Here is a 12975-nt window from a genome sequence, read left to right on the forward strand (position 1 = left end):
TGAAATCACTGAGCTTCCCTGGAGAGGAGCTAGCTGCTGGTGGAAACTTCTTTTTAAGTGAGATCATGGACGATACTTACCAGTTTTACAGGGTTTGATATTAATTAAATGCTGACCCTCCTGAATTTTGTGACATTCAAATTGTGGCAGTGGAAATACTTTAAAATTATATAGTGTTACATAAAGCTTGGAGTTCCTGGGACTAACGTGTTCTGTGGCATCTCCAGAATGAAGCAGCGCTAATGGTGTTAACTATGCTGTCCACTTTTGTTCTGTCACCTCCATCTTAAGTATTGGCTTATATTCAAATCTCTTTTCTGGTGTTTTTCTTTCCAGGCAAATTTTGAGGGGTGAGCAGGAGGTACCAGACTCGATGAGTTTCCATCGAAATGTCGGAAAAGTCAGGCCAGAGTACAAAAGCAAAGGATGGAAAAACAAAGTATGCAACACTCAGTCTGTTTAATACTTACAAGGGAAAGTCACTGGAAACTCAGAAAACCACAGGTGAGTAAACTGGCTTTAGTTCTGCATTCTGTTTTATTGCTACTGTAGTACTAATTAAGACTGCAAAGTATACAAGCACTTGGCCACAGGAAGAATTTTGAACTGCTTGATACAATAGTTAAGTGGAAGAATTCTGGATAGCAATCTTGATTACAGTTTCTGGTTAGCTGGAAGCAAGAGTATCTGTTGAGGGACAGAGTATTTGCAGACTAGTAGGAAGTAGAATATGGGAAAATAAAAGCTGTTTTATAGCTGCAGTCTCCATTTGTTATCAGCATATGACTTGTCATTCCCCGGCTGTGCTCATTACTGTATTTCAGAAAATGTTTGTGGTACTGGAGGTGTTTGATTAACAAGAATGCAGTGCTCACTTTTAGATCAGGTGCTTTGTTCTTTTGCAGACAAACACTGGGTGAAACTTAGACTGAAGTTGCAAATAAGGCCACTGTGGGCCTGCTTTTTCATGATTGATTGGTTTGAGAACCAGGGGGGAATGACACTCTGAAGTCTTTGAATTTGATTTGACACACTTGCCTAAATTGTGGGGTGAAAGAGGGAAAGTGTGTTCAACCTTTCTTAAAGTTTGCTGCAATATTATTTTTAAAGGTTGAAACAGATGTTTGTAATGATACAACATGCCTAGGGTAGTATCTTGTACTTGTTCACCTGAGTTGGTTAGTTGATAGGTTGAATGTCCCCTGTGGTACATTAGCTTCATGCTGCTTTTCGTACTTGTGTTCTGGAGTAAATGCAAATTGTGGGAATGTTTTTGCAAGAACAGCATCTGCCAACTGAAACTGGCAGCAAAAAAGTAATGGGCTAGACCCATGTGGGTATTCCTGGGCTCATCAAAGTACATTAAATCCCAAAAGGAGCTTGACAACATGTTAAAGGATATTGAGACATCAGCATCATGTTGTGAAGGGCTCCTCTAGCTTTCTGTCACTGAGCATTATGTATAAAGGTGGGACCATGTATCCTTTTTAATCTCTGGAATAGACTATCCATAGTGACTCACTATGCAAAACGTACTCAAGTTCTTCCCAACCAAGTATTTATAACTCTAATTTTCTTAATTAAATTATGAAGAATTTTGAGTTTCTAATTCTTATACTCCTAAATTTTCCGAGTGTCTTGCAAAACATTTTTTTATTGATTTATGCAGCTTTGCATGAATGCTACCTGCTAAGCAGCACTGTTAACTTGCACTTTCTGTTTTGGCATGCAGTTGCCGCACGCCATGGATTACAGAGTCTTGGAAAAGTTGCTATTTCAAGGAGGATGCCTCCCCCAGCTAACCTCCCCAGTCTCAAAGCGGAGAACAAAGGCAATGACCCTAATGTGAATATAGTGCCTAAAGACGGCACAGGATGGGCTTCAAAACAAGAACAGCATGAAGAAGAAAAGTAAGTGACCAATAAGGACAGGATTGTTTTGATGTGCCATTTCTCTCTAGTTTTCCCAAAACTAGTAGTGGGCAAGGCCTGGGAAGAAATTGGTTAAACTTGACTAGTTTCAAGATAGCTACCATAGAGGAAATAACACCACCATTAATTTTTGTGAGGAAGAACCTTGTTATTAGGGGGATAGTTTAAACCTGCTTACCCCCTTAAAAAAAACCAAACAAACAAAAAAGCCCACAAAAACTAAAAAAAACCCAAACAAACAAAAAAAACCCAAAACAAACAAAAAAACCCAAACCAAACAAAACAAAAAAACCCAACCAAACAAAACAAAGAAAAAACAACAAACAAACAACAAACAAACAACACCCCACCCCCCACTTAAGTTGAAACCATTATGCTTATAAATTCCGTATAAGGGGATGAGTGTTTCCTTTAGCCACCTGACATGACTACCTTTGTATAAGTTCTGATAGCTGCTTAAAGGAAATACTGTAGGATGTTTTTGTAAGATCGGTGTAATCACCTTAAAATTATCTTGAAGCTCTAGGAGGAACTCTTAGGTACACAGCATGTAAGTTAAATAATAACTTGTAAGCTCCTGAGAGTATGCAGAAATCTGTTTAGTGTGATTATGCTGATGTACAGCAGAGAAAGCTCAAAAATTCTTAGTTTGTGTATATTTGTTTGAATCTCTGCTTTATTTTCCTAATGGTACATAATATTTGCACTTAAATTTGGTTAGTATGCAATAAATTCTACAGATCTACAAAAAAATTCTGTCTTAAACTTTACACTACTGTTTTACGCTCCCCAATATGTGATATAAACGAAATAGAAGTGATGGTGAAGTTGATGCACTGCTGTATACTGTGTGTAATATAATTTCCCAAGCTCAGTACAATTTCATCTTCTAAGTTAGTTTCACACTTGTACTGGACGTCAGCTGAAGAAAATAGAGACTTTTCAATAATCTAATTAGAAAGCATTCAAAGCAAATTTTTTTCCATATAAGCTTAAAACAGGACAGGGTTCTCACTACAGAAGTTGAATTGGTTTAAAGTGTGTATTCTTTGACTTATAAATTGTTCTGAAAAACACTTGAGGACAGGGCAGTGATTGTATGTCACTAGCACTCATGAAAGCAAAAGGTGATTAAAGGTTTTCTTCCCCTTCTTGCTGTCCCTTTATTTCTCCCTATATACTGTCCTACATTTACATGTCAGTTTTTTTACATCTGTCTGAAAAGCTGTTACGCTTCAGGAGTATACTGTTGTGTTTGACTTTAAAATAAAAAGTTACAAAACTACAAATTTGCAATTTTCTGCTCAATGTTTTGTATGGTACTTTAACAACATCTTCCTGGTCATCTTTAAACGCTTTCCTCTTCTGAACTCCTGAGACAAGAGAACTTTTGTTGTGGTTTAACCCCAACTGGCAACTAAGTACCACGCACCTCTTGCTCACTCCTTCCGCCATCCTTCAGGGGGATGGGAAGGAGAATCAGAAAGAAAAAAAGTAAAACTCTTGAGTTAAGAACAGTTTAATAATTGAAATATAACAATATTGTAATGGAAAGGAAGTTAACAAAAAGGAAGAGAAGTAAACCCCAAGAAAGACAAATGATGCACAGTGCAGTTGCTTACTACCTGCTGACTGATGCTCAGCCAGTCCCTGAGCAGCGATTGGCCCCTCCTGGCCAACTCCCCCCAGTTTATATAGTGGGCATGATGTCCTGTGATATGGAATATCCCTTTGGCTAGTTCTGGTCAGCTGTCCTGGCCGTGCTCCCTTCCAGCTCCTTGTGCACCTGCTCGCTGGCAGAGCATGGGAAACTGAAACATCCTTAACTTAGGGTAAGCACTACTTAGCAACAACTAAAACATTGGTGTGTTATCAACATTGTTCTCACACTAAATCCAAAACACAGCGCTGTACCAGCTACTAGGAAGAAAAGTAACTGTCCCAGCCAAAACCAGGACAACGTTATTCCAAATTATTCCCTTTCATGGTTGTAGATAGAGTATTGGACAATCAAAAATCAACTTCAGAAGTTATAATTTTATTCATGCCTGACTGCATTTTCTGCCCAGACATTTTCATTCATTCCTTTCCACTTTGGAAAATCTATTCTTGAAAGAGTTAGCTAATTTGTTCTGATTTTTAACTGTTACTATAACAACTCCTTTTCTATAAAAAAATGCTTTTTGTGCATTAGTTGCTGGTTCTTCAGCTGCATAGCTACTTGGTTTAATTCACTTTTTTTGTGGTAGTAATCCTGATGATCTTATTTTGTGCTCACTCTCTTGTATTCACAAGTGCTTTTCCTCTAATTCCAGACAGCCAGACGTGCCGCCGACACAGCCAAAACCTGCTGTTCCTGCTCCTCCAGAAGCAGCTCCTGTTGCCAAATCATGGGCCAACACCAAACCAGGTGGACAAGATGGTAAGTGATGTTCAAGGTGGAGGGGTTCTTGACTGGCCTAGCAAGCTGTGAATGCTGCTGTGAGACACCCCTAGACTCAGCAACCATTGCAGTCTTGACCGGGCTAGTTGGGACTATGAATGCTGTGGAAGCAACTTTCGTGGCCAGAAGGTGAGCCGGTCCCCTGTCACTCAGGTGAGCTCCAGCCTGATTTAGCAGCAGGTCTGACTGCCTTTTGAAGGGCTGGTGTAATCACCTCTTTTGGATTGACAGGGAAATAGTGGTGACAGTGTCAGACCTTGAACGTGGCTACGGTGAGGAGGGAAAATCTCAGGCGGTAGTTATAATGCATACAATTTTGGCATGCAATGAAACAGTCATTCTAATCATAATTTTGGATCACTTTGTGCAAAATTTGTGCAGTCTTGCTTCTATTTAAATGTCTGCTACAGCAAGACTTTATTTTATAGATCCCTTGGTTATTTTGTTTTCAAAGTGATGGTGTTCAATTAGGGTGTTTTGGAGGAAAAGCGTTAAAGGTGTGTTTTGAGGTTGTTTTTAACATAATTGTATGAAAGGATGGAGAACTATTTCCATCAGTGTGAATCTTAGCTTGAGTTTTTTCTTTACAGATGTAAGACTAGAGCTAAACTTTAGCAAGTTTTTAAAACTGCTTGTAGATTAAGAGGTTGCTTAGAATTCCTGTGTCTCCATTATAAAAAAATAACCTATGACGTTTTATTCCTTAAATTTGTCACTTGCAAGCTTTCTGTGGCTATGAAATAGAGTTTTGGCTTCCAAGTTGAAGTGAGCTCTCTTTTGGATAGAGATCTTAAAACAGTAAAATCTGAATTGCATGGAGCTAACTTCTAAGCCATTACATGGAATTTTTTATCATCGCATATCTAACGATTTTGCCCTTTTTGGCAGTAAGTATTTAGAAGTCACAATTCTGGATCTTGCTCTTCTCTCTAATGTTCAGTGTTTTCTTCGTTGTAAATATAGGACCTCTCCTCCTTTAAGCTTTTGCAGGAGTTTTTTAGAATAAAAAAAAGGAATAACACTGCAAAGTAATCTGCATACCAGCCTTTCTACATAAGCTGATAATATCATCTCTATGACACAGGAAATAGTGATTCGGCTCAGTGGCTTCAAAATGCATTTAGCTAATTATTTTGTAGTTACCATGGCAGCTTGTGTGCCAAACCCAGATGGTGCCCTCATTTCATTCAATTAATGCAGTAGTGGGTTTGCTGTTTCAAGAAGAAATACAGAATGTGAATTGGCATCAGCTGCTTGCTCTCCTCCTCAGTTTGAAACTCGGGATGACACACCTGTTGTGCTCATGCTTTCCTGATCTGCAGTTAGCTAGTGGAACTGTAGTTTTTCCAGATACTTTGTACATGTTCCAGCAGTCATTCAGCCAGCCACCCCATGCTCTTGTAAGACTTCAGTTGAGTGAGGTGAGACTAAATCCTTCTCTGATGCTGGTAGTGGCCATGTAGAAAGGAAGGACTTATAAAATATAATGACAGCACGTATTTTTCAGCTCATGCGTTGGCTAAAGTTGAGGTTAATTGCTACCATAACATCTTTGAATTCTTTAGCTTTCTGAACTGTTGGCTGACAATCTAGCTATTTCAAGTTGATAGCTTAAGCGCTGTCAAGTTGATCACTGAGGGTGCTATTACTTTGCAATTAAAACATTGTTGCTCTAACTGTGTAGACTTGAGCAGAAAACATTTTTCAAGATTCATAACTCATGAATGTTGTGTGCCACAGGACCTCTGAAGAGGCTCCCTTGCCTGGCAGGCCATCTGATCAGTGTGACTGTGGTTTTCAGTCCCATTAAGCAAGTCATTGGATGTAGCTGCTTGGGAATGTCAAGAGTCCAATGTTCATTAACAAAAACAAGTTAATGTGATCTGCAGTATGTGAAGTTGGAGTGAAGATTGAAAGATTTCAAGGCAATTTGTAGGCACAGGGATAAATAGTGGTATTTGCTGTCATGCCTGTACAAAGAGTAAGGAGTTTATCCTGTCACTGACTCAATCTTTAAAAAAAAAAATCTATCAGGATCCCTGCATTTTATTGTTATGAAGTATTCTTTCACCAACTGGAGAGAACAGAAGCTTTTCTACCTGTTAGCTCAAAAAAACCCAAAACAAAACAAAACAAAAAAATCATGGGGATTGGGGAGATTTGACCAGCACATATGTAGATCTTTTTTTGTGAGTTTGCCCTATAGTCCATGTGGCCTAATGTGATGTCTCTTACAGTAGCCAGTATTAAAAACACATATAGGAACAGGGTGTTATTCCGGCTGTTGGAATAGAAATTCTCCCTCAGTAAGATTATCAGTGATTTGGTACTAGAATGCTATTGACATAATAGGTCGCTGTCCATTATGTGTAAGGGGGGCAGAAATGGATTCAAAGTAGATGCTAACAAAACTGTTTAAAAGAGGAAGACAATCTATATATTTGGCTTCCCTACCACGTGCAACAGAAGTCTTAAATTCCAATCCTGAGTTATGATGTCAGTGGTTTTAGAAATCAAAGAATACTACAGTCCCGATGCTTTTCTCGTAATGTAAAATCTGTGGCCTTTTAACGTCCTGGAGAATTATTTGTTATTAGAAGAGTAATTAATCTTAAGTGCTTTTGCAATAACATAGTTGCCCATTCTTGGGTTGACTATAGTTGTGGAATAAAACAAGGGAAATCTTTGTCTGGAAGGATGGGGGGGTGAAAGTATTAACAGAGCTGAGGAACTTCAGATACTTCCCGTGTTAAGTTATGTTGTCCATCATTGCTGTCTGGTGCTTCTGGATTTTTCTTGGCCCCAACAGGTGTGATCATGAGCCTAGTAAATTTAACAACTTCAGTAGCAAATGTGAATGCTTTACAAGGATTGCTCTTCTCATATGTGAATTAAGTTACCTGCAAATTAACGTGGCTTTAACATTTACTTTTTAAGGGTGATGAGGCTTTTATCACTTTCTAAACTACACTTTGTGAATATCTTACTGTGTAGGTCCAGCTATTCAAGTAAATAGTTATTTCCAGCAAGAGTTTCCCAGTCTGCCGGCAGCTGGGGATCAGGAAAAGTCAGGCAAAGAGAAAGATGCACCTGAAGAGCTCCATGGATCAGGACCCAACTTACGGCCACAAAGTAAGTATATACTACAAATTTTTATGAAATTGCATGGGCTTGTGTGGAAGTTGTTTATTACAAGGTTACTTGTGCCCCATACAAAAGAAATGGATGAGTTGACTGTTTTAATCAACGCACTCCTACACTGAAGAAACAGATTTTTGGGGCTTCCTTCTGCTTTACTGTGTTCCAGGTGTGTGGAAAATAGGGTATTTAATCCTGTCCTGCAGTTCACTTTCCATTTTCCCAGCCTAGTCAGTACACCACTTCTGCTCTGAGGAACATTTGTTGGTTGCACAATACTGGCATTTTCTTACTTCCAGATGCTAAATGTCACAACGGCTAAAATATGTACTTAAAGAACTCTCCTAATATTAACTAATTATATAAATCATCACTAGGGTTGTCCCCAGATTGTTAGTACTCATAAAGGGGTATCCAGAAAAATACTGAATAGGAAGTTTAACCTACAGGATGCCAGGCGAGTGGACTGTGAAAGGCATTGTCATCTTTAGCTCATGGCTGTCGTGCTCTGACTAGCTGGATCTCTTTCGGCTGTGGGGGATTAGATCTAGTGAAAACAACTGTAACAGCGCTGGTTTTACATGTCTCAGTGAAGAGATCTGGATTGCTTCCCCAGGTCCTTTTAATGGAGAGGCATTTGGAATTGTGCTTGTTTCCAGTGAAAAACAGGATTCCTCTCTTCCTCAAAAGTTTGTTTTCAGTGATGTTTGATGAACTAGTGCTCCTTTCCTGTGCTGTAGGTGGCACTATCTTGTGCCAGTGGTAGGCAAGATGTGCACTGCTTTTAGAGGGCTTGGGTGCTCAGGGAATCCTTGACCCCTTTCTGTGCCACAGGCCTTGGTTTTCCTTGATTTGTTTGTCAGGTTCTGCAGACTGAGGCCATATTCTTCACATCAAAATTGAGGACCTTAATAAGTATAAGTTGTCAAGAAACTTGAGAGATGTCCAGCACCCAAATTAGGAAAATAGCTACACATGTCTCTTCCAGCCTCCTGCAGGCAGTTACAGTTTTGGTCAGCACTGTATGCGCTATATTAAGCTGCTCTTTCAGGTCTGACAGCAGAAAGCTAAATGAACTTGGCGAGTACTGCCTCTTTAGCAGCTGTACTCCCCTGCAAAGATAAGTGGAAGAACTGTAATGGATACTTAGGAGCATAGTTCAACACTGCTTAAATGGTTTGTGCCCCTAAAGGAACGTTATTTAAAGTGTGTGTCTGAATTTTTGTTGCTCTGAATGGATCTGAGCGCTGCTGCTAAGTTTACTTTTTTTTTTTTTTTTTCTGTCCTAATCCTTGCTCTGTATGCAGAAACCCCTAAAAGAATGGACTGCCATGCACAAGTGATAGGTCATTAAAATCTCTTACTTTTCCTGAACTTTTTTGCTAGACATTCACACACAGCTACAGCCCACATAACTTCTATTCCATCCTTATCAGACAGAGATACAAGACAGACTCTTAATACCTGTTTTGACTTAGAAAGATAATGCACAGGTATATGTCATTTCTAGCTGCTTGAGAGTTTCATGGTAGACCTTTGCTGTTTAAGAAACTTGATTTTTCCCTTGACAGCATCTTCACACTGAGTCAACAGTGGCCCACTTACCACAGCTAAATCTGTTTTCTCTCGTGTGCTATTATCAGTATCCTTCTTAAATTGCATTGTGTTTTGGAAGGTAGAGTAGGACAACTAAAGCAGTCCCTAAATTTAACCCTTCAGGAGCACAGCTGGATGTAGGACTGAAGGGGATTAGAAAACAGCCTCTGTTTTCTCAAGTGGCCATTGCTTGTTTTAGTACCAGATATGAACATGTGTCTGCACAGGACGCTGTGTCTCTGAAAACTGGGGAGGAAGACTGTGTTTTTCATCAAGCCTGTCTGTAAATCTGTAATATAAAGTCTGTCCTTGTGTTTTCTTGTACTGATTCTGTCCATGCAGATGCTACTGGTTGGAGAGAAGGTGGTAATAAGAGCAACTCACCCGGTTCTCCAACTGATCAAGAGGCTAAGGCTGTTGGACAAGAAGATGGTAATGCTACGCCAGCAGAACAAAATGATGGCCAGAAGGCAGCAGAGAAGAGGGATGTGCGGTTACCACAGGTTCCTCAGCCCAAGCTGAATGGCCAGCAGCAACCACCTATCTCATCTCAGTACAGAGCAATGATGCCACCTTACGTAAGTGATGGTTCGGTGAAAAGTTTTTAAGCAGCAGGGATTGATTATTGGCTAGTGTGATTTTTCTTATTCCCCTTTCTCCTCCCTCCATGCCCCTGCTACACTGAGTTTGAACTTTTCAGGAGTTGATTAAGATTTGTAATCACTCCATCTTGGTGACTTGATGTCACGCTTCCAATATTAAGTAAACTGTTTTGAGCGGAGTCTTGCTTCATCTCCATTGTGATTTGTTTGATGATCTCGGTATGTTTAATGCAATGAGATGTATGGGTTTTTTTAACAAATGGCTCCTGTTTTTAAACTTCTTAGATGTTCAATCAGTATCCTAGAATGGCATATCCTCCTTCCATGCAAGGTCCAACAAGGTTTCCCATTTCTGAGCCTAGCAGGTAAGAAACTTTACAAGTGGTATTGTTGTGTGTGTATGAACTCTGTTTGTGACTCAATGAGGGGGAAAAAAAAAAAAAAAAACACAACACAACAACAAAACAAAAAAAAAAAAAACCAAAACAAACAAAAAAAAAAAACACAAGTAAATTGCACCGAGTATCTTGATTATGATTATATACTGCATAAGAACTGCCACTGGTTAGTCTCACAAGTTTGGCATGTGTGGAGCAGCGCTGTGGAGTGATTTGTGTTTGACAACTGCAAAACCTAAGGGAATTCTGCACATCACAGGGGTTTTGACTGGGAAGAGCAGAAATCACTTGGCGATACCTTTGAAACTTCAACCAGTATTTTGCCTGTAAAAGGACTCTTTCATTGTTATGATGAAAGTAGTTAATCCCTGGTTCTCTACTGCTCTCCAATAAAAGTAGAACTGTAATGCATTGTAAAATTAGGTTTCCTCCTTTCTGTGCATCTCTCCATAGTCGAGGATGGTTGTGCACATGCATGAGGAAATAGGGGATGCTGTAGGCAGTAGGGTACAAGCTTTGACAGGTGATCTGTGATTGGGATCAGGAAGAGGACAGAAAGGCTGGGAGGAATGACTGGGAGAACTGCAGCATAGGAGTAGGGAGAAGGTACAGAGCCTTTGGCAGTGGGAAAGCTTGAAAAGTATAAAAAAAATCTCTGATGTGGATAAATTGGTGTACTAAAGGATGCCAGATCTATGCAGTGTGTTGAAAGCTACCAGGTGTGTGGTTTTCTACTGTCAACTGGTGTTTGGCTTGTTTGCGAAGTGTGCAAGCAAGGCTTATAGCATCTAATCTTTCTCTTCCATAAAGAACCATCTGGTGATGTAGCGGTAATTATTTGAACTACAAGTTGCACATGTGAATGATAGTTCACATTTACACTGTATTTGAGAGAACGGTACTATAGTCATTTTGCAGATAAATAGTAGCAGTGGTCTTTGTTTCTTTTTTTTTTTTTAGAGGGCCAAGGGGAAGAGGACCACCTTCATGGTGTTCAGAACCTATTGAGCGCCCGTCCATTCTTAGTGCTAGTGAACTTAAAGAACTTGATAAATTTGATAATCTGGATGCTGAGGCTGATGAAGGCTGGGCAGGTAAGAACATCAGATTAATGGTTTCTGCTTGTACATTGAATCTTTCTGGAAGATTAATTGAATATTTGCTTATGCATCCAGGTGCTCAGAGTGAAGTGGATTACACTGAGCAGTTGAACTTCAGTGATGATGATGAGCAAGGAAGTAGTCAAAAAGAGAAGGAAAGCGGGTGAGTTGGTGTTGCCAGTTGGGTGTGAATGCCATTTAACTAGTTTAGCATTTGGGAAGGTTGAATGAAATGAGTGCAAGTACTCATTCCAGTAATATTTATTCCAGTAATTTAATACTGTATTAAATTGTATAACTGCCTGTAGACTCCAGTTAGCTGGGTGTGTAATAGAAATTATCCCTGCTGTGAGGAACTTCTGCCCTTGCTAAGAAACATTGAGGACAGAAGATAAATCACAAAATACCTGTGTGGAGTATACCTTCCATTTTTCTTATTTCTTTGCACATAGTGATGAACAAACACCATCAAAAGATTCGCAGAGTCCTGATGGCCAGAAGGAAACAGAAGAACAGACAAATGCTAAGTCTGCCACCCAGGCTTCCACAGCTGCAACCAAAGGGTCTTACAGCAAAAGCTCTCAGCTTGATCAGGTTTGTGTGTTCTTTTCTTCAGCAGTTTCTGGCAACAGCCTTGTCAGGAGAGGTCCAACTCAGGTGTCTTTCCAAACAGTCAGGTCAATTAAGGTTATGAACATGAGTGAAAGCATTAGCTACTGAAAGCATTATCTGAACTGTGGTAACTGATCGGGTGCTGCTTAGTCAACTTAGCTGCTTCTGGTTGCAAAATAAAAATAGCATGTCTTTAGCTAGTGTGTTCTAATCCACAGTCGTGAGGGGGTGAGAACTCTTGTGTCAGTTACTGTGACTCAACTGACAAGCTTTAACTTGATACTCTTGTCTGTCCATCCCTCTAACAGTGAATGAAGCAGTTCTGGTGTCCATCATGTTTTACAGTGGCACACAGTAAATAGCACCCAGCTGGCCCACACATTTTTCCTGGGTGTGGGGTGGCTCTTTTTTTGTTTTATTTTTGATATCATGACCCACTTTCTTCAGTGCGACTTAGCAGGAATGTGTCAGCTCACTTCTGACATCTCAAGCAGATGGATTTTATACAAACCATGTAGAATTCATCAACTCAGCCATTTTGGGTTTTGGTTTATCTTCTATTAGAGGAGGATTGGCAACTACCTCAGCTTATGCCCACTTCAGCTCTATTTTTGTTTTTCCCCCCTCCATGAAGTTCTACTGTTGGCTTTGTCTGAAAATTTCTCAGAAGTGTTTTCTCTTGACACTTGTAATAATGATGATGGGGGATCTTGAATTGTTTTTACTTGCACTTTCTCTCTATATAAAGATCACATTGTCTTTCTGGGTTTGATGCTACACTGAATCTGGAGAAAAAACATGCAGCAACATACACTCTGAATTTTGGATGTGTGAATTTTTAAAGTAATTGTTTAGCTCTCAGTACATAAACTGGAATTGTTGGCCTTGTTTTGCATGTAAAGTTGTGTTGTATGCACGTAGTTTACTAGGTGTAGTATCTTAATGCAGTAGAAAACAGTAAATCTGAAATTTGTCAGCTTGATTGTTATGAGCTTGCGTAACCCTGGTCCTGTGTTCGATCTAATAGGATCGGGGTCCAGCACAACCTCCTATACATGAAAGAGGTGGTCCTGCTCTTCATCCAAAATCTATTCTACCACCGGTAAGAAAGATTAGAATTGTCCTTACTTCTTTGAGTTAAATTCTTTAATGCTG

At 39.7% G+C, this 12975-nt stretch overlaps 1 protein-coding gene across 17 annotated transcripts in view; it reads left to right on the plus strand.

Moving 5' to 3' along the window:
* The window catches only part of PRRC2C (proline rich coiled-coil 2C), a 75172-nt gene that overhangs the window by 19090 nt on the left and 43107 nt on the right, over nucleotides 1-12975 (plus strand). For 13 of the 17 annotated variants that reach the window (XM_032998611.2, XM_032998624.2, XM_032998617.2 and 10 more), the window contains 10 exons: nucleotides 337-504; nucleotides 1733-1910; nucleotides 4247-4353; nucleotides 7369-7506; nucleotides 9436-9686; nucleotides 9996-10075; nucleotides 11069-11202; nucleotides 11284-11371; nucleotides 11661-11802; nucleotides 12848-12922. In XM_032998611.2, the coding sequence (XP_032854502.2) occupies nucleotides 390-504; nucleotides 1733-1910; nucleotides 4247-4353; nucleotides 7369-7506; nucleotides 9436-9686; nucleotides 9996-10075; nucleotides 11069-11202; nucleotides 11284-11371; nucleotides 11661-11802; nucleotides 12848-12922 (1308 nt within the window). In that variant the 5' untranslated portion in view covers nucleotides 337-389. The remainder of the gene's footprint in view (nucleotides 1-336; nucleotides 505-1732; nucleotides 1911-4246; nucleotides 4354-7368; nucleotides 7507-9435; nucleotides 9687-9995; nucleotides 10076-11068; nucleotides 11203-11283; nucleotides 11372-11660; nucleotides 11803-12847; nucleotides 12923-12975) is intronic. The other 4 variants (XM_032998616.2, XM_032998627.2, XM_032998628.2 and 1 more) reach the window with 2 other exon arrangements.

The sequence above is a fragment of the Tyto alba genome, unplaced genomic scaffold, assembly GCF_018691265.1.
Source record: "Tyto alba isolate M040663 unplaced genomic scaffold, T.alba_DEE_v4.0 Super-Scaffold_1000006, whole genome shotgun sequence".
NCBI lineage: Eukaryota > Metazoa > Chordata > Aves > Strigiformes > Tytonidae > Tyto > Tyto alba.